General features: G+C 37.9%; 1 protein-coding gene and 1 pseudogene across 1 annotated transcript; one reads left to right on the plus strand and one right to left on the minus strand.

Annotated features, from left to right (window-relative positions):
- Window positions 1–1,763: 1,763 nt before the first annotated feature.
- On the minus strand, window positions 1,764–3,084 carry LOC102970780 (annotated as a pseudogene).
- Window positions 3,085–9,493: 6,409 nt separating this feature from the next.
- GLYATL3 (glycine-N-acyltransferase like 3) lies at window positions 9,494–24,066 on the plus strand. The gene is made up of 5 exons (XM_007095552.3): window positions 9,494–9,571; window positions 13,752–13,859; window positions 14,597–14,723; window positions 19,400–19,526; window positions 23,575–24,066. The coding sequence occupies exons 1-5, from the start codon at window positions 9,494–9,496 to the stop codon at window positions 23,999–24,001; spliced, it is 867 nt and encodes a 288-aa protein (XP_007095614.1). The 3' UTR covers window positions 24,002–24,066.
- Window positions 24,067–24,519: the final 453 nt, after the last annotated feature.

A 24,519-nucleotide genomic window follows, 5' to 3' on the forward strand; every position in this document is an offset into this window, starting at 1 on the left:
TTGGGGCACCTGGATGGCTCAGTTGTTTCAGTGTCCGACTTTGGCTCAGGTCATAATCTCACAGCTCATGACTTTGAGCCCCACATAGGGCTCTGTGCTGACAGTTCAGAGGCTGGAGCCTGCTTCACATTCTGTGTCTCCCTCTCTCTGCCCCTTTCCCACTCATGCTCTGTTTTTTTCTCTTTGTCGAAAATAAATAAACAGTAAAAAAATTTTTTAAAATAACTGCAATTTCTCATTAATTTTCTTTCTAGCCTAGACGATCTTGTCAGTTAAGGTAGAAGGTGCCATAACTGTGTTGATATCCTCCAGGCAGAAACACAACCTTAGTTAAACAAGTTCCAACTAAAGCTCATTGCAGTAAGGGAGACCACACTGTCATGTGGAACCCTAGGGAGCTTTAGTGAAAGAGTCAAAAGCAATATCCTTTTAGGAAATAATGGTCAAGGAGAACATTAATAGATCTTAGAGGAAGTCTTCAAGAAAGGAAACCTGCGGTGCAGCGTTTAAAGAAAACATTTCGCTATACTTGGGACTGCCTGCTAAGTGCCAGGCAAAGGAACTAAAAGTGCAAGGTAATACAAAATCTGTAAAGCCCCTCACTTGGAAACTTGGAACTTTTGTTTTTAGAGTGACAAATAGAGCCCCAACTTACAGATCTTTCTCATTAATCACGATGTTTATAATAGCTTTTGATGGGAAAGACGAGTTAATTAAATGTCTGCTATTTATCTCAGAGCATCCATTCAAGGTTATTGCATGTCTGCTGGAATTTTTATTCACCATTTTTACTGAGTAATCAGTTCTTCACCATGCATGAACTGGTCATATTACCCTCTTACAGCTTTGAAAAGTATGTGATCTAATTTTGAGAGGTCTACAGTATCTTCTGGCACGTGGCAGGCAATCGAAAACATACACAATATTTTCTTCGAAGACTAAATTTTGGTATACCCTTTGTGACGAATTCAAGAGTTAATCACAGACCCAAATAAAAGTAAAATTTAACTGTGTGGGGTCCCAATAATTCAGATGACTGTCCTATGTAGTATCCTCACTCAGGTAAGTTTTCATATGCACAGACCATGACAGCTATGGAACACTTCCTCTCCACAAGTGGAGAGTGCCACTTGCCACAAACTTTCAAGGCTAAAACATATATATTTTGGAATGGCAGATAGTGTTCATATATAGCATAAAAGAAGCAAGGTAAACTATGATTTGGAAGGTGAATGGGTAGCCTATACAGATATGTGGCAGAACTTAGTGCACTGTCATTTAAAATTCCTATCTTATAGGAGCCCTTCTATTTTCCTCAACTTTCAGTTGGGCATATGTTTAACAAACAAGTGTTGTTTAAATATGACTCACCTGCACTGGAACCTAAAATTATAGGATTTACTTTCTTTATTTGGTTGGATAGAATTTCCTGGCATTCTCAACCAAAAGATAAATGCAGGTGCACCTGTCAAAATTAGTATGTAAATCGTTCAGGTTGGCTTAGTTTTCAAACAAAAGTCTTCTAAATCCTCTCATGTTTCACTCATTGTCAAGAAATACTCAACTTTGAGGAAGGGAGAGGAGAGAAGGAAAAGAGCAGAGAGAAGTTCAAATTTCCCATTTGAGCTTCATCATGTACAAAGTAACTTGAGCCATTTTTGTATTCTAACCAGCTTTTCTTAAGAGTTGCTGCCATTGAATGTATTTCATTGCTAGTAGACCAACATACAACCACTTTATCTTGACTTAGATGTTTGCTCTCATTAAAGTGACCTGCTGTTATCAAGGCTATGAAATTGTGTAGCAACTATATCCAAAGATGGGTTGATAGCTGCTAAAATTGGACAAAGAGGAAGATGAAGAGATGACATTTTCAAAATTCAATAAAACTACTATAGACAATTTCATTTTTTTCTTTCATATTTCAGTTTTTATTGCTTGTTCTGAGGATCAGTACCGACAATTCAACTTGTATACACTTCTGAATGTATGTACCGAAAATCTAAAAAATCATGTACTTGTGATTCTTTTCTAAGTTATGCCAGTGACCCTCCAGCTTAAAATTTGGAGCCAAACTTTCCTTAACAGTATATCAAGTACCAATATCTTCAAATATTGATATGCTGTTACATTGTTAAGTCCCATTAATTCACAATTTGATATACTACATACTCAAATTTTTAATCTTGCACAGCACATTAACAAAGTTACTAGGAAACTGGACTACTATGACCAAGAATGTTACGGAATTCACAAAATCCTGACGGGGAGAGCCAAGATCAAGGAGTGGCTTTCTTTAGGAAACAATTCTACCAAAAACAACATGGTAATAGAAGTATAATTTAAAATGTTCAAGACATATTAAATGCATGACTGACTCCAAATTGCCATTTAGGATGCTTGTTTTTGTAGTATATAAAAACTACCCCATCTATGGAATGTTAAGCTGAAACCCAAGACAATCAGAGCCTCCCATATTCAATATCCCACTATTTCCTGGTTGTACCAAAAAATAAACAACCAGCAAATGACTTCACTGCAAAAAAAAAAAAAAAAAAAGCATTTACACTTAAAAAATGGGCTAAGTTGGGATTCCCTCCTTCTTAATACTTAAAAAAATACTTAAAAAAAAAAAAAAAAAAAAATATATATATATATATATATATATATATATATATTTTAGTAGTTTCTAGAGCTACTAAAAAACTTGGATTTACAAAATAGTTGATGAAAGTATTCCTGTGATCTGTACAGGAAGGGAGACAGTGGCCACTGATAAGACATGGGATCTGATAATCAGACTTGGCTTTTTTCTCTCCTCCCTCATCAGAGGCTGGACTCTCATTTTTAGTTTCTCCGTTTTCTGCAGGTAAGTCATTTTGTTTCTTGCTGAGCCACTTTAACCTGTTTTCCCTTTGCTCCCCTTTTCCTCTTTGCACTTTTTTGTCTCAAGATTTATCCTTTCCCGCCTTTTTTGGCTTCAACTCTTGCAGCCCTAGGTTTTGCAACTGACAACCATGCCGACCTCCTCTTGGGCTCCTCCTTTCCCGCCCCCTCGGGGGAATTGACCTTCCTCCTGGGCATCCTGGTGGCGCGGCCCGTGCGTGCAGGTGCCTGTGGGCCGCCGGCACGCCCAGAGCCTTCGCGAAGCTGGGCTGCCTGGCCGCTGTCGCTCCTGCCGCCTCCCGAGCTGCTGCGACCCGGCCAACAATTTCATTTTTTAATAGAAGTAAATGTGCCTTAGTCAATTTCATCCCATTTCCAGCCCTAAAGAAGACCTTAAAATTAAGGTAGGTTTTTCAAATGGGGAAACAGGGCTATATAACGATAATAGCAATGACAAAAATGGCGTTTATTGATGTGTCCTGTGTGCCAGGCACTCTTCTAAACCAATTGGATGTACACGTGCATTTATACCAATATTTAATCCTAGTAACACTAGGGATTAAACCCTATAATGGCAACTATTACCCCATCCTGTAATGAAAAATCTGGGGCTCAGGGAGGCTAAATACCTGCCTCAAATACTCTTGCTCAAATAGTAAGTGATAGAACTAAGAAGTGAAAAATAGTAATTTTGACTTAGGGATTTTCTGATAAGCTACAAAGAGAAGAGGCTCCTGAGGCTGATGAGCGCATCCTGTTTACAACAACGTAAAAATCCCTCTATTTTCCTAGGTATAATGATACTATGTGTTATAATATGTATGAATGTGGGTTTGCAGAAGAAAATCTCTTTAAATTTATCTTATATTGGTAAGCAAGCTTCCTCCTCCCTTCTTTTTCCTTTTAGTCTCAGGTTAACAATTCACTTTAGCTTGATGGACACATTTCAAATTTAATTACCTTCAACCAATGTAGTTTTCCTGGAAAGGTAATATGCTGTGGATATTTTTACTTATGGCAAAAAACAAAAACAAAAACAAAAAACACCTTTTCTGCTTAGTTTTTTATTTTATTTTATTTTTTCTTTGAAAAAAGAATAAAAGTTTCTATTTCAGATACACTTGAGAACAGGATAAGGTCTAAATCTGGGAAGACATTTATATGTCTCTCAGAGGCTATAAATCACTTGATCCTTTTTAAGGTTTTTTTTCCCTGAGATTGTACATTACATCTAAAACAGTTTCCATTAGACAAATAACAGTATCTGTTCCTTTTTTTAAATTGATTTTCCTCAGATAATATTTAGAAGAGATTAGACTTATATAGTATCCTTACAGCCATGAACAGATATATTGCCATCAGTCAATATCTTAAAAGAAAAAAAGTTATCAATATAGCCAGATCAAAAACAGTCTGATTTTGACATCCAGTAATTGTCATCTAATACAACTTCTCCAGTCATTTTCAAGTACCAGCCAACCATTGTGTTACTTAAATAAGCATCTTTAAGTAAAGAATGCCCTGATTTTCCCCTCATTTAATCTTGACTTTATAAGACATAAATTGGTAACCAGTATCTTCCCATGCGACCACATTCAGATTGAAACATTCTTCATATACCACTGAGACATTCATACTATTTATTATCCCAAAGCTCAGGAATTGTGCTGTGGGAAGACATGCCCGTGTAAGTTTTATATGGCGCTTGAAATTGCAGCCATTTGAGAGAAGGGAGTAAACTCTGACTTTTCATTTAAAAGAATAGGGTAAAAGTATCAAAATTTCCAAAAGTACTCTCAATTCCACAAGTGTCCTTTTTAGAGACTACCCCTTTGTCAGCCTTGGAAGTTTAGGGAAGCAAAATCATTTTCTTCAAAACGGATAAAAATATATAAGGGGTCAGTGCCTCTCTGTCATTTACTTACTGTACCCCCTTCACCTGGGTCCCATTCCTTTTTATTCTGTTTCACAGGATCTTAACAGATAGATAGATTTTGTGTCTAGAAAATGTCCATCTCTAAATCAAGATAAGTATCCACTGGTTTCTACACTGTAAGTCTAAATGTGATAGAAAAAAGAGACGGAGTAAAAATACTCATGCTGTATGTGTGATGATTTTCACCTGACACCATAAGCTCCTCCCCTTCTACAGGTGTGGACACTTTTTTTCCACTACCTCCTTTTTCCACTAAGGACTAATTAGGGAAGTAGGCTTGAAGAATAAACTCACCAATTACGGAAAAGAAACCACTACCCTGATGCAAACTGAACTCTCCATAGCAGGTAAGCATCTGTTCGTTAAAATTATGTTTCCAAATCATTAATTATAATTGAAAGAAGAAATGGGAGAAATAGAGGGGGAAGGTGAAATTCAGCATTATATAGGAGGAATAAATCATAATCAAGTTTACAGGAAAAGATGTTTTTGTTTTTTGGTGTTTTTGTTTTTGTTTTACTGTTGTAAATTTTGATATGTGGAAAACAAGCATTGCAAAATATTAAATTACTTGCACTGATAGGGGCACTACTAGAGAAACAGATAAGAGAGGAATCTCTAAACAGAAAACCTATCGTCTGAAAAATAATTACTACCATTGGATCACAAGTGCTTTAAAAAAATCTCTTTCTTCATTAACAAATATAGTACCCTCTCTGTGTGTACCCAAAGGAGAAATGTCTCTCTGATTTTAATATCACCAGTATTTGTCACCCTACAAAATTTGTGGATTGAAAGAGTTCCTTAGCCTATAAAGGTATATTGAAGCCGGATCAAGGAGGGTTTTGATAATGTAGAACTTAGAGAAATTCATTTCGAGATATTACAAGTGAAAAGTCAAGCAAATGCTATGGTAAAGAGCATATGGATAATTTTATGGACAAACTGAATCACATAACTACTCACATTTGTTTCTCTTGTGTTAGCTGCTCGAAAGCTTACAGTACAAATCACCTACTGCGAGTACACTTGATTCTCATTATTTGTGGTAGCTATGTTTAATAAACACAGGGAACACTGTCGTAGTGAGTTCTGAACCATCGCTTCCAGGGAAAATAAAAGATTAGGTTCCTGAAAGCCTCTGGTCACAATATTTTCATCAGCAGACCAACACATAATGTGGTTTTTATGTATTTCTGTTTAAAGACATTAATATGTATTGTTGATTTATTACCATTGAACTCACAATCAAGAACATTAGAATTCATGCCTGAAGAAAGCATATGTAAAGCATGTATTTTCTTGGTAAGACACATCACAGTCTTTTTGCACTCAGGAACACAGCACCTAAGTACAGTAGAACCTTGGATTGTGAGTAACTTGTTCTGTGAGCATTCCACAAGACAAGCAAACATTTGTAATAAATTTTAAGTTGATAAACAAGCGATGTCTTGCAACACAAGTAGTACAGGATCCCAAATGTCACATGATCACCACTGAGCCAATGGTTCTTCTCTCTCTCGCTCACTGTGGGGTTGTGTGTGATCGTCTCCCATGGCTTGGATGCTCGGTCTCTGGCCGTGGTGTTTGGCAGAAATCAGTGATTTTTCAGAACATTGGAAGATGCCCCCAACTGGTACTAGTATACTTTTTGTTACTTCAAAGCACCTATGGACAGTCCTTTACTTTTCCATATAAGAAGCTTATGAATTCTTTGCTTCATTCTAGGTCAGGCTGCCTGCAGATATAGACCCTTTCCTCTGCTGCCTTATTGCCAGTTACATTAAATACAGTATATGACAAGTTTATTAATACTGTATTGTAGTCAACATCTGTTAGTGATAGTGAAAGTTGTCGTACACAATAACCCTCCACTCTCTTATCTCCTTCACACCAGCCACAAAGGTTTGCAAAGTAAGTGGATGTTAATGTATTTATTTTGCTTTATATTTTGTATCTTCTTTATTGTTTTGTATTATATTACAGTATTGTAATCATTTCTGTATGAATATTTTGGGGTTGTGGAATGAATCATCTGAGTTTCTATTCTTTCTTATGGGGAAATTCACTTTGATATACAAGTGCTTTGGATTACAAGCATGTCTCCAGAATGAATTATGCTCACAAACCAAGGTCTTACTGTACTCTGCTTGGGGCCATTTTAAACAGTGAACTCCCAAAACAAAAAGCACAACCTGCAAAAGAATGTGGAACAAAGAGATCACATAAAGGACATGTTTAGAGTATGAGAGTTGGAACAGAAAGTCAGTTTCTGCAACTTCAGCTGACAATGTGGGCATTGGAAATTCAAATTTTTCACCATTCTGGGCATAACCAAAAATGACTGTGAAAGCACTGTCAATATTGATTTTGGGGTTCACAGATAAATTTTAGCAAGTAGGTAAACTCATAAATATGGAATCCACAAATAAAGAGGATCAACTCTATATGGAGAACTGTACTCCATATGCTTTGCCTACTGGCCTCACTCTTGACCCCATATTACTTTTATACCTCTATTTTCCCCTTGCCTGAATGTTCATTTAAAGTTAATTTTTCTTCATGTATTTTACTTATGTGTATAAGTGGTTTTAGATGCTTTGGGGAATAAACCAGACAATAAATCAGCAAATCATCAACAAGTACTTGGAATTCCTACTCTTTGCACTAGCTACTTTGCTGTGTATCAGGACACAAAAACATCTCTAGACATCAAATGTAATGAGAGCTACATGATCAGTTTCTCTATGAAATATGTTATTTCACCTTTTCTCAAAAAATATTGCATTACAGTAAAGTGATATATTTAACTTGAAGATCTATTAAGAAGTTAAAATTTTACTCAGAGATAGCATGAGTGAATGAAAAGTCAAGCAGATACAAGGGTGAAGAGAGGATGGCTCAACTTCTCCTTCTTTTGCTCAACCTGAGCTCTGGAAACTGTTTCTGCAAAGCTTCTAATATTGACCCAGGCTATGAGTACTAAGCTATGGTCCAGAAGCCTGATTTTCTGGTACTGGCCCTCAGTATCTCTTCTGACTCCCACAGAGAATACAAATACCTCAGGTGTGCCACTCAGCTAACTGGAGCCCACGGGGCCTGGTCACAAGAAATATGATTCTAGTTCAGACTCACATAAACTATATGTAGAGTTTTATGGTGGATTGTAAGTAAATCACAATCAAACTCTGAGTATCTTATAGTCACACAGAGCTGCCACATAAGGAAATCAAGTAGTAGCTTTCTCTATCTGGAAATGTGTTGTGCAGGAACAGTCCACCACAACCCAGAAGCACCAGGTTCTCCTGTCTAGCTGAATTATCTTTGCCATCCCAGTGCCTGACTGCTAAGAGTAAGTGGATAAACTCTACTACATTGAATATAGAAAAACAGAAAATATGTATATTTTTTAATTCAGTCAAGACCTGATTGGGATGTTGAGAAAAAAAAGTTTTCTTGCACGCAGAAATCACGTGATATGGAGCCCCCAAATCTAGAAAATATAATTGTATATGAATGGTTGGATTACATACATTATATTAAGACCCTTTTTTCATTCCTTAATTTTATCTCACTAAAATGAGCCTCACTGGGGCACCTGGGTGGTTCAGTCGGTTAAGTGTCTGACTTCGGCTCAGGTCACGATCTCACAGTTGGTGGGTTCGAGCCCCGCCTCAGGCTCTGTGCTGACAGCTCAGAGCCTGGAGCCTACTTCTGATTCTGTGTCTCCTCTCTCTGCCCTTCCCCCACTTGTGCTTGCTCAGTCACTCTCTCTCCCTCTCTCAAAAATAAACATTAAAAAAATTTTTTAAATAAAAATAATACTAATAAAATGAGCCTCAGCCTTTGCTCACATGTGATTCTTCATCTTCAATCTAGATGTTTCTATGCAAGCTGTTCCTCATAACCACCTGACACTTGACCCACTCAAGTCTTTCTCTGGTCTTTGCCCCACATTGTAAAAAGAAGTTTCCCTACTTAACCCTAAGACTCTTACTCTGAGCTTCCTATCATTCAGCAACTACCTAGAATGCCCTTTACTATATGCCAGGCCCTGTAGGTGATGGGGGTACAATGGAGCACAAAGCAGACATGAACCCTTCCTTCCTTTTTTTTTTTTTTAATGTGTATTTATTTTTGATAGAGACAGAGCAAGCTAGGAAGGGGGAAAGAGAGAGAGAGGGAGACAGAAGAGGCTCTGTGCTCCCAACTCATGACCCATGAGACCATGACCTGAGCCGAAGTTGGACGCTCAACCAATTGAGCCACCCAGGTGCCCCCACACTGCCTTCCTTCACAGTCTACTTGAGACAGACTTAATTAAAACACAAACAAATGTGAAATCACAACTGCTATGGTGTCTTAAAGGAAGAGTTGAGTGTACACAGAATGTGTATAATAGCAAGACTTAACCCACTGTAGATACTCACCTCTTTCCAGGATTAGGTCATTAACATTCTCTATTCCCACGTGTTCCCTGAGTGGGAACCCATTCCACTGCCATCGTTTCCTTCCCTCTTCAAAGGGAGCCACAGCATTCCGAACTACACCCGGTGAAAAGAGGATTTCAAGGATATTCCTCAGGAGCTTCAGATGGTAATAAGCAAAAATTAAAACTATACTTTCAAGTTTTTAATTAGGTGTGGAATAATTGCTAGAGCCCTGGAGAAGATGTCGGTGCTAAACTGTTCTACCAAATTACTGATACTGGAAAAAATGCTGAAGAGTCACTTTCCTGAGTCACTCAAGGTATGACACATTTAAGAGTTTGATTTTATTTCTTTATTTTATTTATCTGTGAAATAATGTCAGACTTATAGCTGTTTCCCAAATTTTTCTGATGTCAAGACTTTCTTAGAGCCCTTATTAAATATACTGTTTCCCAGTCCCCTCCTGCCAGAGACTGATCCCGTGCATTGTAGATACGGCCCAGGTAATTATATTCTTGACAGCCACTTTAGATGATGTCTAGGAAAATTTAGGGGGTACTGGACTAGATTATTTCTAAAGCAAACTCGAGTTTTGAACTGAACTTTTTTTTTAATGGCACAAGGGTATGGATTAAGTGGTATTGCTCATAAGAACATAATCTAGGTTCACGATGAAGCTGAGGTTCAGGGGTCATTATAAAGTTTTTCCGATTACTTCAAGATCTTTATTTTTGAAGTTTCTTTTCAGTGGCTTTATTGGTCATTAAGCCTCTATCTGTTGAAGTCTTCTCAAAGTCCATGAGGGCCTGCTGATAACTCAGAGCTACTGTGGAAGATGACATTAATCAAAGATTACAAATAAATGTGAGATTAAAAATACTTTAAGCACTTGGAGAAAAAAAATGCAGAATGCAAAGAAATCGTCTGTGAGGGCTGAGTTTCTTGACCAAGGAGATAGCCCTACAATAGTGGTTTTCAAATGTGAGTGGCGGGGGTTATAGTTCAGTGGTAGAGCATTTAACTGCAAATATGAGTGGCATGCTAATAACCCAGAAGAGATATAATGAATCAGGATTTCTAAGGATGGAGACTAGGGAGCTGTATTTTTAGCACACATGCTGGATAATCCTTATTTACACTAGACTTTTAACAAAAGTGATCTGGAGCACCGTACTGGGTTGATTAAATTTAGTCATCTTGCCCTACCAATCATGCTTAAACTGTGCATGGTAGAGAAAATCTGAGGGATAATTTGAAATCTTATGACTAAAAGAGTACCAAATGGACAATCTGACTCAAAATTTCCCATTCTGAATGCAGACACAAAAGTGAATAAATGTTTGGCCAACTCTTTCATCGGAGAGAACTAAAAAGGTTTTGGTGACCTTCACAGGGTCATCTAAGATGTTATGATCATCAAGACAAATAATGGGCCCCTACATTATAAATATTATATTTGGACAGTACTTTAGCATACAGATAGTTTCAATTTATTTTATCCTTCCACCAGCTTTGTAAGATGTCTATTAATCCATTTTAAAAATGATTTAAGTTGGAGTCCAAACTTAAATTAAGTTGGACTCCAACTTTTGGAGTTGGTTAAAGCAAGGAAAGAATCAAGTTAAATCTCGGTTCTTAGTTCCTTTGATTTCATATCTACTGCTTCTCCCACAGCGACTTAGCTACCAGATGCCCAAGTGCACATGTTGTCTTTTTTTTTTTTTTTTTTGGACTCCTCGTTCATACAGTGCTTGCCATGGGGCTCTGCCCAAAATAGTTACTCAATAAACTTTTGTTGGTTGGTCACTGGCAGCATTATAAAATAATTACTTCTTAATCCCCACCTTTTCAAATCTTATTTTTTAAAGACCTCTGAATTCGGATTAGTTGAGTTGGTCTGAATGGTATATAATCATTTTCAAAATATCTTTCACACTATCTCATTTGAGCTTTATAAAAATTTATTAATCCCTCTAGAATATTAATACTCTGAATAGGCAGGTGTTTACATTATGATTTTACAGATGATGTTACTAAATGCCTTCCCTATATCTAAGTGCTAGAGTTCAGATTTAAATCCAAGTTATCAGATCCTAAACTGTGTGGTGTTTGTTTGTTTGTTTGTTTTTAATGTTTGCCTCTCATAACACCATTTGAAGTAAGACTTAAAGAAATGAAGCATGTAGGCACAAATCAACTTCTTCCTTGTATAATCTTCTCTTTCATAGCTGCTTAGCTTGGCACTCTCAATTACTCGTTTTCTATACACTAAAGTCTCTTTTTCTTTGACACTCTTTATCTTACTTCAATTATTTCATTGTTATGTAATGCCTGACTTGGGTTCTGTGACCATACTTTCAAAATACCCCTTCAGTTACACGCGGCCTTTAAAGAATAAAAAAGATAAAAAATAGTCTTATTGTACACACTTCCTCCATTTTTTGGAGGCCATGGCTCTGTATTCTATAATCTCATTTTTTTTTCTTTTTGTTAAGATTTTGTTTACATTCCAGTTAGTGAATATACAGTGTAATATTAGTTTCAGGTGTACAATTTAGTGATTCCACACTTCCATACAAAACCCGGTGCTCATCACAAATGCCGTCCTTATTGGCCTGGTGCCATCACCTATTTTACCCATCCCCCCACCTACTTCATCATAGTATTTCAGTGATTAAATATTCCTCCAAATTTTCTCCACAAACTCCAACTGTTCATTCCTCCAGCATCCTTACTTCCCCTAGCTACTTCCCTCTCCTCTCAACACTCACCCTTTAAACAGAACAGCTGTTAGAAGAGTTTGTTTCTTAGTTTTCAACCAATGCGAAATCTTGCAGTTGGTTGCAAATCTCTTACAAACAAGTCATGTTGGTTGCCTTTTTTCTTTCACAATCTGAATATTGGAAAGGTTTTTTCCCTTCTATTCTTCTAAGCATTCCAAGCACATCTAAGTTCCATTTTTGAATAAAGATGTATGGTGTCTTCATGGGAATAGACATTTTAATAAGCTTATGCCTATATATATGTAGGATCAGCAGCCCCAGAATTTAATGATTAAGGAAACAAGCATGACCCTTCCAGGTGGCTTTACTTCTCAGATTTTCACTGTGATCCATGTTGCACATTAGTATTAGCCAGACTAAATTTGGAAAGAGATGGTCTATGAGAAGACTTGAGTGAGGTCCCAGGCTGGGTAAGACAGAAGACAGTTGAATAATGTTGTTGTCATTGAGGTGAGTGATTTGAATAAAGATGTGATGAAAGAGGTAAAATGTAGGTTCCAATGCCCTTAGAATTTAAATTGGTTTTCACTGAAGTATAACACATACTAGAAAGTGTACATAATTATGTAGCTCAATGAATTTCCATAGAACAAATATCTATATAACCTGCACTCCAGTCAAGAAAGAACATTACTTCAGGCACGACTTCTCCTTACCCTGCAAAGCTCTTTTCCAAACACTGCCTTTCCCTGTTCCCCAAGAGTAACCACTATCTTGACTTCTAAAGCCATAATTTGGTTTTGTCTGTTTTTGAATATAATGTAAATTGGATCACAGTAAGTATCTTTTGGTGTCTACCTTCTTTTGCTCAACATTAAGTTTCTTTTTTTGTAATCCAAAGTATAAATGTGCCAACATGTATTCATTTTTTCCACTGTTGGTGGACACTCCAATTATTTCCAGTTTTTATCTGTTATGAAGATGCTGCTAGGAGCACTAGCCTATAGCTCACTCTCCTTAGTCTCCACAACTTTCTCTTCTCTGTAAACACACATAACATATGGAAGTTGTTTTGTAGGGCAGGCATCTTTGATTCTTAGTGGAGACTAAATATGAAAGGCCACAGAAGGGAATTCGAATATTCAGTACCGTTTAGTCAACAAGTAGTTGATCCACTGTATCAGACTCCATGGATATAATAATGAATGAGACATAGTTATGACCCTCCGGGAATGCTTATAGAGCCTTGCTCCATCAAATCTGAAATGCAGGGGTCTTTTATTCGGAGAGGGGGTTACCCTCAGTGATGTTTAATTGTAATTCAGGGTTGAAGGAGTCATTGCATTTAACAGGTTATTTTCAGAGAGTATAATAAGCAGCAGAAGTACCTGAGGATCAAAATTATCTGTGGAACTTTTAAAAGATATATAATCCCTAAATCCATACATCAGATTCTGATGCATTCTGTAAGTATTTATTATGGCCTATGTGCCAAGCACCCATCGACTCCCCGTTGTTTTGGTACTTCTCACTGCTGTATGGTAAAAACCTAAGTTTGGGGAGTGTTTTCATAGGCTTTCACAGACTATCAGTTTTCATGTACAGTGATGAAATAACAAGAGAAAAGTTTGTATTTGTGCGTGTTGTATATATATGTGTGTGTACATGTTTATAATTTCCCTTCTCATGGCTTCAGTGAGAGAAGTGAAAATTGTAACATGTAACTGGAATAGTTAGTAATGTGATTGGCTTGTCTCTCTGGGTTCTCTGGCTCAGGTTTATGGAGCTGTGATGAACATAAATCGTGGGAATCCCTTTCAAAAGGAAGTGGTAGTAGATTCATGGCCAGACTTCAAAGCTGTTATCACCCGGCGACAGAAAGAGGTACAGTTTTGAAACGCCAAAACATATACGAGTTGACATCAACTAGAAAGAAAAGATTAGGTAAAGGGGATATTATAACTATCATAGCCATGTATGTTAGCTTAACACGCTACACATGTCACCATTAGTTTCTAATTTTACTGGCTTTGGAGTATCAGACATAGAAAACCACTACTCTAAATGTGTTAAGTGCTTCTTTAGTGTTTCATAATCTCTAGAAGCATGAAGCATACATACTTGTGCATACTAGTTCTTCCACTGGTTAGATGATTCCTTGTGACCGATGACTCTGGGTCATGTGGATAAATATCTAAGAAGGTTGAAAAGGATGACATCTGCCCTGTTCTGCCTCAAGACCAAAGAGAAGCTCACGTGATCAAAGGTGTGCTGCTCTGACCACACTAGGAAAGTTCTGAGAGTTCCATTTGATTCTTGTAGGCGGCTCCATTAAATTATATGCATTTCATTTTTGTAAATAAATAATATCCCAGAAAAATGTGAAATATCTTAACACTTCCCAAATACCACAAGAATTCTCAAGCAAAAGTTCCAAAATTTCTGTTTCTTCCCTTTCTACAGTATATTAGCCACATTCCCATCTAGCCATTGTTTATAGATGGCTAACTCTGGTAATGGGAATTATCTAGACATATGCAGCTAATGGTATCTAATCTATCTAGGATTTGGGTTACCTAGAGGATATATTTATGTTTTTATGATTATGTCTTCCATCCTAGGCTGAGATGGATAACCTGGACCATTATACTAATGCCTATGCTGTGTTCTACAAGGATATCAGGGCTTACCGACGGCTGTTGGAAGAACATGATGTTATCAACTGGGATCAAGTTTTCCAAATACAAGGTGAGATAGGTGTGAGTCTAAGCAGTCTTTTTTGTTCTCATTTTTGTCATGTATGTTAGATAGATATGACCTATATTAAGTATACAAATTCATATATATATATACATATATACATTTTATATAGTTACAATTTATGTACTACAGTTTTGTGAAAAAAAAAAACAACTCATGTTTTACTCCTAATGCGGCTTGGCATTGGGGTATGTGGAGGCCATTTAAATGAGGCTGCTTTTAGGTGACTTTTTTTTCCCTCAATGTTACTGTAATATGGATATCAATGAATATCAGCATATTTTTATTTATTACCCTTAATCATTTCCTGTCACAATCTTTTAAAATGACTCTAACTTAAGTATAAGCCAATAGGTAGGTCTTCTCTTCTTTCTGAAGCAAATGATTCTAGAAAGAGATAGTTAACTGATCTGCATAGGTTATCCTGACATGATTAAAATAAGAGTATATTTGAGCTCTGAGGAGACAACTGCATGGTTATCAATGCTAGTGGAAGAACTTTTAGCCAAGACAAAAATACATTCAGAGTTTCCAACAGTGTGATGGGGGCACCTGGGTGGCTCAGATAAGCACCCAAATCTTGGTTTTGGCTGAGGGCGTCACCTCAACGTTCATGAGTTCAGGCCCCGTGTCGGGCTCTGTACTAACAGCATGGAGCCTGCTTGGGATTCTCTCTCTGTCCCTTCCCTGCTCACTCTCTCTCTAAAAAATAAATAAACATTTAAAAAAAAGAGTTTCTAATAGTGTAGATGGACAGTTTCAGCTTCAGTATATCATTTTTTCAACTTTTCATACTGACTGGTGGGTGATACAATCAACAAAGTTACTATTTCTAACTATTCCATTGAAAATGAGTTTCTTGATCATGTGACAGGAAGGCGGGGTCCCCCATGTTAGAAATTTAAAGTCTGGTAATTTTTTTTCATCAACAAATAGCTGAAGCCCTCTCACAGGAAAAGTTTCTATCTACCTGCAAACAATGACTTCCTAGGTGTCCACAATGGTTTGATGTTGATCTAGCTATGTTTGAGGGACAAGGCAAGCCCAGGGCCTCCCTACTACTCTGCCATCTTAACTACTCCCTTCAACCTACAAGCAATGACTAATGCATATTCATAACCTAAAGACTTGGGGTGTTTTGTGAAATCCATTTGGAAGTGCTCAAAATGACCGTATAGTGGAAGTTCTAAACTGTCTCCCAGCTTTACAGACTTACCCCAATTATGCTGGTTAGAAGTGAGACATGGTTCTACCACTCACTTAGCCAACCTAGGAAAATTTTCTCATCATTATTACTTTAATGTGAAAATGAGTATCTCTTCCTTGGTGTGAAAAATCATGGCAGTAACTGTATACATTATGGTGTTATAGGCCTACTATCCTTAAATCACCTGAACCCATCATTAGGAAGAGAACATCCAGAAGGATGTATTTTTTTTTTTTTTTTTTGCCAGTATTTTTTTCCAGAAGGCTGAGCTGTTAATCATGAGTCAGTTATGGTCATTTAAATTGACACAACCATCTTTCCTGAAGTTTGATGGGGACAGATGTAAGTTAATAGTACCTAAAATAACTGGAGTGGTAAAGGCCCCTCATTTAGTATGTAATCAGTGCAGGCATCACCTTTAGCTTCTGATGTGGCCTCTTGGCTGTAGACTTCTATGGTACGAACTATAATCTCTTTGGAATATTGATTTTTTTCAATGTTTATTTATTTTTGAGAGAGATAGAGCATGAGCAGGGGATGGGCAGAGACAGAGGGAGACACAGAATCTGAAGCAGGCTCCAGGTTCTGAGCTGTCAGCACAGAGCCCAACGCGGGGCTTAAATCAACTGTGAGATCATGACCTGAGCTGAAGTCAGACGCTTAACCAACTGAGCCAACCAGGTGCCCCTCTCTTTAGAATACTGAATAGCTTCTGAGAAGTCATCAGTATCTTTATCTATTTTTTTTCATCTATATTTTTTTTTCATGAGATTTATTGTCAAATTGGTTTCCATACAACACCCAGTGCTCATCCCAAAAGGTGCCCTCCTCAATACCCATCACCCACCCTCCCCTCCCTCCCACCCCCCATCAACCCTCCGTTTGTTCTCAGTTTTTAACAGTCTCTTATGCTTTGGCTCTCTCCCACACTAACCTCTTTTTTTTTTTTTTTCCTTCCCCTCCCCCATGGGTTTCTGTTACGTTTCTCAGGATCCACTCTTTATCTATTTTTAATCAAAGCATCTAAAAAAGTGCTGCTTCCATAACATCTCCAAATCATGAACAACTTCAGAAGCCTATCTACTGCCATAGAAATGGTCAATCTTTTATCTTATGCCACAGAGCCACTGTTGGGCTGCCTGGATAGATTAAACATTAGGCAGCGTAGCTACCTTAGTGGTGGGTGTTCAGAGCAACAGCACACTCTGCCCAGGAATGCCTTTGTCATTTTTAATCTAAGAGCCATCCATAAACAATATTAAATGGCGGTTAACCCACTAACCTACTAGAAAGAGCCAAATTCCTTGTGTTGGCCTTGCAAAGGCCAGGAATAAAGCAGTATATAGCAGACAGACAGACCAGGCCCTTTTGTTCACTACTAGCTGCATGCACATGAGAGAGTTTGTTGACATGAGCTAAAAGTTGCAGAAGCCTGCCCACTGTTACTATACTCCAATCAACTGTGGTTAAATGGCCTGAGTTCTGTCTTACCCAATGAACAACTCCTGCCTTTCGAAGGAGGTAGGATGGATGAAGGCAGGACAATTAGTGAAAGTTCCTTCTGTGGGAAAGGAGAAAATCATTTGTTAAAATGGTAGTCTATACAATGGACAGAAGGACATGGTCAACAATACCATGGAAGGATAATCAGCAGAATCCAAACTATGGAAATTCTACCCAGCAAACTGGATTCTTTACAAATAAATTGAAAGAATTTTTAAAGGTGGGTGTAGGAGAGCTAGGCACTGAAAGAAAATCTGTAAATTATTTACCAGACAAAAAGTGGACAAAATCTAAGAGTGTTTAAGGACTCACATTTGCATAGTAAAACTTACAACAAGGATGTGATTGTCATAAAAATGATAATGGTTATTATTAGAGGAGAGTGAGGGAATTGTGATTGGGAGAGTATTAAATAGAAGGGGGTAAGTAAATTTCTTTGTGGCATTAGTAGTACTTAAAATAATCATTAAGCTAAGCATTTGTTATATCGTTTTCTCTGCTGCATCTTATAATTTAAAAAGGTTTTTCAAAGAAATGTTAGTCTAAATTTCATAAAGAATTAGTTCAGTCTAATTTAGGAAAAAGAAATTCTGTTTGAACTACCATACCCTTGGTTAGCACAAGCTGTTTTTTTTCCTCATAGTCTTTTGAATTACTTAGATGTAATTTGGGGCTATTCTATGGGATTCTAGCCACAGCATCTATAATTTTTAATAGCATTAACTTGAAGACCTGCTTATCTTTTCTTAGACTTAACTCCCTGAGGGAGAAGCCAAGGCTCTGATACCAGACTGTGTTCAACATGGCTTTCCATTCCTGCATTTATGTATTCTTCAAGAAGTGACTTACTGGAAGGAGGGAAAAAGCCATTAGATATGGGTGGAAGTGGGAAAGTCAATTTCGAGGGGATCCGACTAATGAAGACCCAGACTGGAAAGGAGAGAGCCAACAGGATTTTGGAAAAGGAGAGCAAGTCAGTTCTCAGTAAACAGAAGCTAACATTCCATGCAATGAGCTTCATCGTTGATGAACAGAGACAGTACCATTCTTGTCTCACTGTGACACAGTGCCCAGCATAGGGCTTTACATATGACAAGTACTAAATAAAGATTTATAGATAATATAGTATAGCTGTGATAAATGTGTAGGATACAAGTAAGTTTATACCTTGATACTCCTACGTTTATACCTTAGGAGTATAGTTTATACCTTGATACTCCTTTTGGGGGAGGGGATTTGTTATTGAGGATATATTTTTTTAAGTTTATTTATTTATTTTGAGAGAGAGAGAAAGAGAGCTAGCATGAGTGGGGGAGGAGCAGAGAGAAAGGGAGGGAGGGAATCCCAAGCAGGCTCCACACTGTCAGTGCAAAGCCCAACATGTGGCTCCCTCTCCCCAACTGTGAGATCATGACCTGAGTTGAAATCAAAAGTCAGACACTCAACTGACTGAACTGCCCAGGCGCCCCTATACGTTGATATTTCTGTAACAGGAATCTAGGACAAGAGGCTGGAAGAGTCTTTAAGTCAGAATGACATGCCAAATCAATTTGAGCTCTTTTATACTTCTAGCTGTATATTAGATTGTAGAATTTCATAGTTATAAAATTTCTCTTACCTTAAAGAGTGTAAGATCAGTCTGGAAAGTCAGAAAAATCAAGAAAATCCCACAAGCAATTCCAAATTCCTAAGGGATATTCTCATCAGAAATATTAATGGGAGACCATGATCGTGATGAACAATATGATGGGGATTTGAAAATCCCACACAATGTTTGAAAATCAGGCAAGGAGTAACTGTAATAATTCATATGTAAGTATATAGTGGTTAGGATAATGCAAGGTGGCAAACTGGTGGTGGTGATGATAATTAGTATAAAAATACTGCAACAAATTTCCTTTTTGTGTTTTCAAATAAAATACCCACATTTTTCATTATTTCTTACCATGTACAGGGCTGCAGAGTGAATTATATGATGTTTCCAAAGCTGTTGCCAACTCAAAGCAGTTAGATGTAAAGCTAACCTCCTTCAAGGCCGTTCATTTTTCTCGTCTTTCAACTCTGCCGAACACCAGTTCCCTGTATGTAAACTAAGTTTCTACATGTGGGATGGGACTTACTATATAGGAGTACAAATAGTAGTACCTAGAATACATGGTATTTTTAAGGAACATTTGGGTACCTTGGATTAGAGCCACGGGGTCTAGATTTGTCTGTGTGTGTATGCGCCTGTGGATCTGTGTGTGTTTAATTGTTTCTGCTGTGCTTGACTGCTCATAATTTTTTGCAAAATCAAACCGGAGTCTTTGTGCCTAGTGATAAACAGACTCAGGAGTCCTGTATTTTCACAGTATACACAGAAAAATCATTCCTGTATGCTCCTCCTGCAGATAATTCTAACTAGCTTCTGTTGTCTGAGCCCAAAGTGCTTTTTTTTTTTTTTTTTTTTCATTTTTCATGTTTCAAGGATAAGGGTAAATAACTGACTTGTGTGGAGCTCTTATATGCCAGGCACTAAATGTTTTATGTATATTATGTCTAGATCCCTTTAACTGTGGAATTCCCTTTTTGAACAGAGTTTAAGTAATACACAGGAGTAAATTGCAGAGCCAGGAAATAATTCCTGATTCTGTCTCCAGAATCCAGTCTTCAAAAGATTTGTTACTTTGTATCTATATTCTGTCTTTCTCACTGGGAAGCCCTTGTTGTGCCATTTGCTAGTTACTTTCCTTTCTGCTTCATCTTTCTGAGCCTCAATCAATTTCTTCTTTTTGAAAATTAACCTATAATATCTTCCTTACATGTACTATGTAAAGAAATGAAACATGATATATTGAAAAAGTATCCACCTCAGTGAATGTTACTTTTTCTTCTATGGAGTATAGTGAAGGAATTTTTGAGCAAAACAAGACAAAACCTAAAGAAGAATGAGCACTTTAAATCACATAAAGCAACTGGACTTTACTTTTATTTTACTTTTTTCAGTTATGAAAATTTCCAAGTACATACAAAGGCTGAGAGACTACTATAACGAACCTCCCATCAATATATGGCTAATCTTGTTTCATCCATACCCCATCTGCTAATTATTCTGAAGGAAATACCTCAGAGATTTGCCCATTAATTCTTAAGTATTTTAATATATGTCTCCAAAAGATAAGGATTATTTAAAACACACACACACACACACACACACACACACACACACACACACTATACTAATATCACTTCTGTGTCAGGGGTCCCCAGGACCACCCACAGGCTCACTAATTGGCTAGGAGGACCCATAGGACTCAGCATACATACACTCCAAAGCAAAATCAACAAAGAAAAAGGTGCATTGGCAAAGTCCAAAGGAAACCAGGGACAAGCTTTCCAGAATCCTCCCCAATGGAGTCACACAAAACACACTTGATTTCCCCAGCAGTAAGTTGTCACAACATATACAGGATTTCTATTGGAGGCACCCTCTGTCTAGCACATACCAATTTTTTAGACTTCCAGAAGGAAGGCAGGTTTTCATCATAAATCACATTGACTGTTACAAACAGGCACAGTGAGTTTCAACTCCTATCAGGTCTGGGAATGGCAGGACACCGGCAGAAATCCAAATTGCCAGATACCAGCCAAGGGCCAACCTGGCAAGCAGGCTTTTCTTTCTCTTCCTTTTTTTTTTTTTTTTAATGTTTATTTATTAATTTTGAGAGAGAGACTGACAGAACATGAGCGGGACAGGGAGAGAGAGAGAGAGAGAGAGAGAGAGAATCCCAAGTAGGCTCTGCACTGTCAGTCTTGAACCCAACATGGGGCTCAATCTCACAAACCATGAGATCATGACCTGAACCGAAATGAAGAGTCAGACCCTCAGCTGACTGAGCCACCCAGGCGCCCCACAAGCAGGCTTTTCTAAAGATAGAGTCCTTAGGTCTGCTGCACCAGCCCTTTGCTCTACAATATCTTAAAATTTTGTCAGTATTTCCTTAAACCAGTCAGTAGTTACATTTCCCAAACTATCATAATACTTTTAGCAGTTTGTTTTGAATAAGCACCTAAATAAAGCTCATATATTGCAATTGATTAATCTCTCTTTAGGTTTGTTGTTTTTTTTTTTTTGATATATGGGTTCCCCGTTCATCTTTTTTATTTCTTACATTACTTTTTACTGAAGAAACGAGGCTATTTTTCCTTTAGAGTTTTAGAGTTTCCCAGTCTGTTTACTGTCATATCCCTGAAATGTTATTTAAAAATTTTCTCCATCCCCAGTCAGGCCTTTTAAAATCGGATTTTGATTTAAATCGCTTCCCTTCTGAGGCAGTTGGGTGGCCCAGTCGGTTAAGTGTCCAACTCTTGATTTTAGCTAAGGTTATGATCTCACGGTTGTAAGATCAAACCCCACATCTGGCTCTGTGCTATGCTGGGCATGAAGCCTGCTTAAGATTCTCTCTCTCGGTCTCCCTCCACCCTTCCCTCCTCACCTTCACCTGGTGTTCGTGCACAGATGCTCACGGGCTCATGCTCGCTGTCTCTAAAATTAAATTTAATTTAATTTAATTTAAATTTAAACCAATTGCTCCCTTCTGCATTAGGAAGATACTGTCTTTAGCACCTAAGTCATTATCAAACTTCATATACTCTTAATTTGGATACCCTGCCCTTCAGATACATGGTCATATATGTAACTACTAAGACAACTATTCCTAAAACACTGGTCTTAGCAATGTTTTTATTTACAGTGACTTCTCTGCCTTAGGCTTCTCAGCCTTTGTTTTTCCGGGCATCTGGCTGGCTCAGTTGGTTAAGCTACCGACTCTTGATTTCGGCTCAGGTCATGATCTCACGATTCATGGGATTGAGCCCTGAGTTCAGGCTCTATGCTAACAGTGTGGTGCCTGCTTGGGATTTTTTTTTTTTTTCTCTCTCTCTCTCTCTCTGCCCCTCCCTTGCTCTCTCTCACAAAATAAATAAACTTAAAAAAAATAATAAAGTTCATCTTCAAAAATTAAATTAAGAATTCTATTAAGCCAGTTATTGCTTGTATTTATTTATTTTTTACCCAAGCTTAGTGGTTTGACAGTTGGCCCAGTTCCAGAGCCCGTAGTATGCCTAAAATGTGAGCTAACACTGCAGAGCCACTAATGAAAAGAAAACACAAACTTGTACTTTATAAAGATCATATCAAGAATGGCATTAGCAGTCTCTTAATGAACATACAGGATGGTCTTATGACATTGATAACTTCAAGAATGAAAACAAATTCTGAGGCAAAACCAGCCCCATAGGCTTAACTAAGTAATCCCATCTCAGTCCTTAGTAATTGTACCAATTCCTATCTTTTTATCTCAATACCATGAACTTTTAGACATTTTTCCAGACCTTTCAGGGGAAGGTAAGAAAAACTAGCATTTCTTGAGCATCTATATATTCCTAGAATGTTCAGCAATTTGTATTTCTCTTCTGGCCATGGATGCAGAAAGATGTAAGTTTTATACTACTACTTTATTTTTTTAACCAAGGAAAAGATTAGGGGCCCAAGAATCTGGAGTTGTTCAGGTTTCAGAAGGGTGTCAACAGACTTAGGACTTTATAAGAACAAGTTGGCTGGGGTGCCTGGGTGGCTCAGTTGGTCAGGCATCCAACTTTAGCTCAGGTCATGATCTTACGGTTCGTGGGTTCAAGTCCCATGTCAAGCTCTATGCTGATAGCTCAGGGCCTGGAGCCTGATTCTGATTCTGTGTTTCCCTCTCCCTCTCCACCTGCCCCTACTCTCACTCTATCTGTCTCTTTCTCAAAATAAATAAACATTAAAGAAAAATTAAGAACAAGTCAGAATTGTTTTACAGAAAAATGAAATACTTGCCCTAATCTACACTGAAGACAATAAGAAATAGGCATAAATTTGAAAGGAAAGACTTAAATTTGATATGAGTATTTTGCCCTATCAGAAATGAAACCCTAAATGATGTTCATAAGTGGGAAGTGACAGATTCTAATTCATTGAAAATATTTTGGTATTTGTTAAGCACGATCTCTGGAATGGTTTCTCAGTCTGAATCAGTGGAGAAAGTGAAGCAGCTGTTTGTATTCATATGATCCCAAGTTCACGTTCCTTCTCATGTTGTTTTCTTCTAGAATGGGTTCTTCCCCACAACTGACTTACCTGAGTGTTGCTGACGCTGATCTTCTCAACAGGACTTGGTCGCGGGGTGGCAATGAACAGTGTCTCCGGTACATCGTGAACCTCATCTCTTGCTTCCCCAGTGTATGTGTCCGCGATGACAAGGGAAACCCAGTCTCTTGGTCTCTCACAGATCAGTTTGCCACCATGTGCCATGGCTATACCTTGCCAGAGCATCGCAGAAAAGGTTATTGCAAGCTGGTGGCCCTCACACTGGCCAGGAAGTTACAAAGCCAGGGGTTCCCCTCTCAGGGTAATGTCCTGGATGACAACATAGCATCCATAAGCCTCCTGAAGAGTGTCCATGCTGAGTTCTTGCCTTGTCGTTTTCATAGGCTTATTCTCACCCCTGCAACTTTCTCTGGTCAAATTTACCTCTAGCCCATTGAAACTCCAGGAATTTTCTTCCTTTCCCTGAACACAGATATTCCCAAGCTGCCAATGAGGGGGAAATTCAACCTGGAATTAGAAGAATCTTGGGTTATTGAAAACATTCTGGAAAAGATACACAGGATCAACCTGAGAAGCCTTAAATCTTCCTGTCTCAGGTTTCTACAGTAAATAACTAGGGGTCAGAGATAGCTATGGCTGAGAACAGGATCATTATCTTCCTCTGGGACCCACTGCAGGAAAAAGGTTCTAAATCCAGCAATTCTTAGCACAATTGCAGAAATGACTGCATGAGAACAGTGATTTAACATGTGAGCATGTGGCTACAGCTCTATTCTTGCCCCTCCGGCTTCTGCAGTGTATTTTTACAGCCATACCAATTCCCTACTACCATAAAGAACACTCCCCTGTGCCTGCCTCTGCTGTGTCTCCCTAAACCGTTCCTATCACTTCTCACCCAAGTTGTCTGTAGAATATCCTGCTTTTCCCCCTTTAATTACTGGTTCTCC

Source organism: Panthera tigris, chromosome B2 (assembly GCF_018350195.1).
Source record: "Panthera tigris isolate Pti1 chromosome B2, P.tigris_Pti1_mat1.1, whole genome shotgun sequence".
Classification (NCBI taxonomy): domain Eukaryota; kingdom Metazoa; phylum Chordata; class Mammalia; order Carnivora; family Felidae; genus Panthera; species Panthera tigris.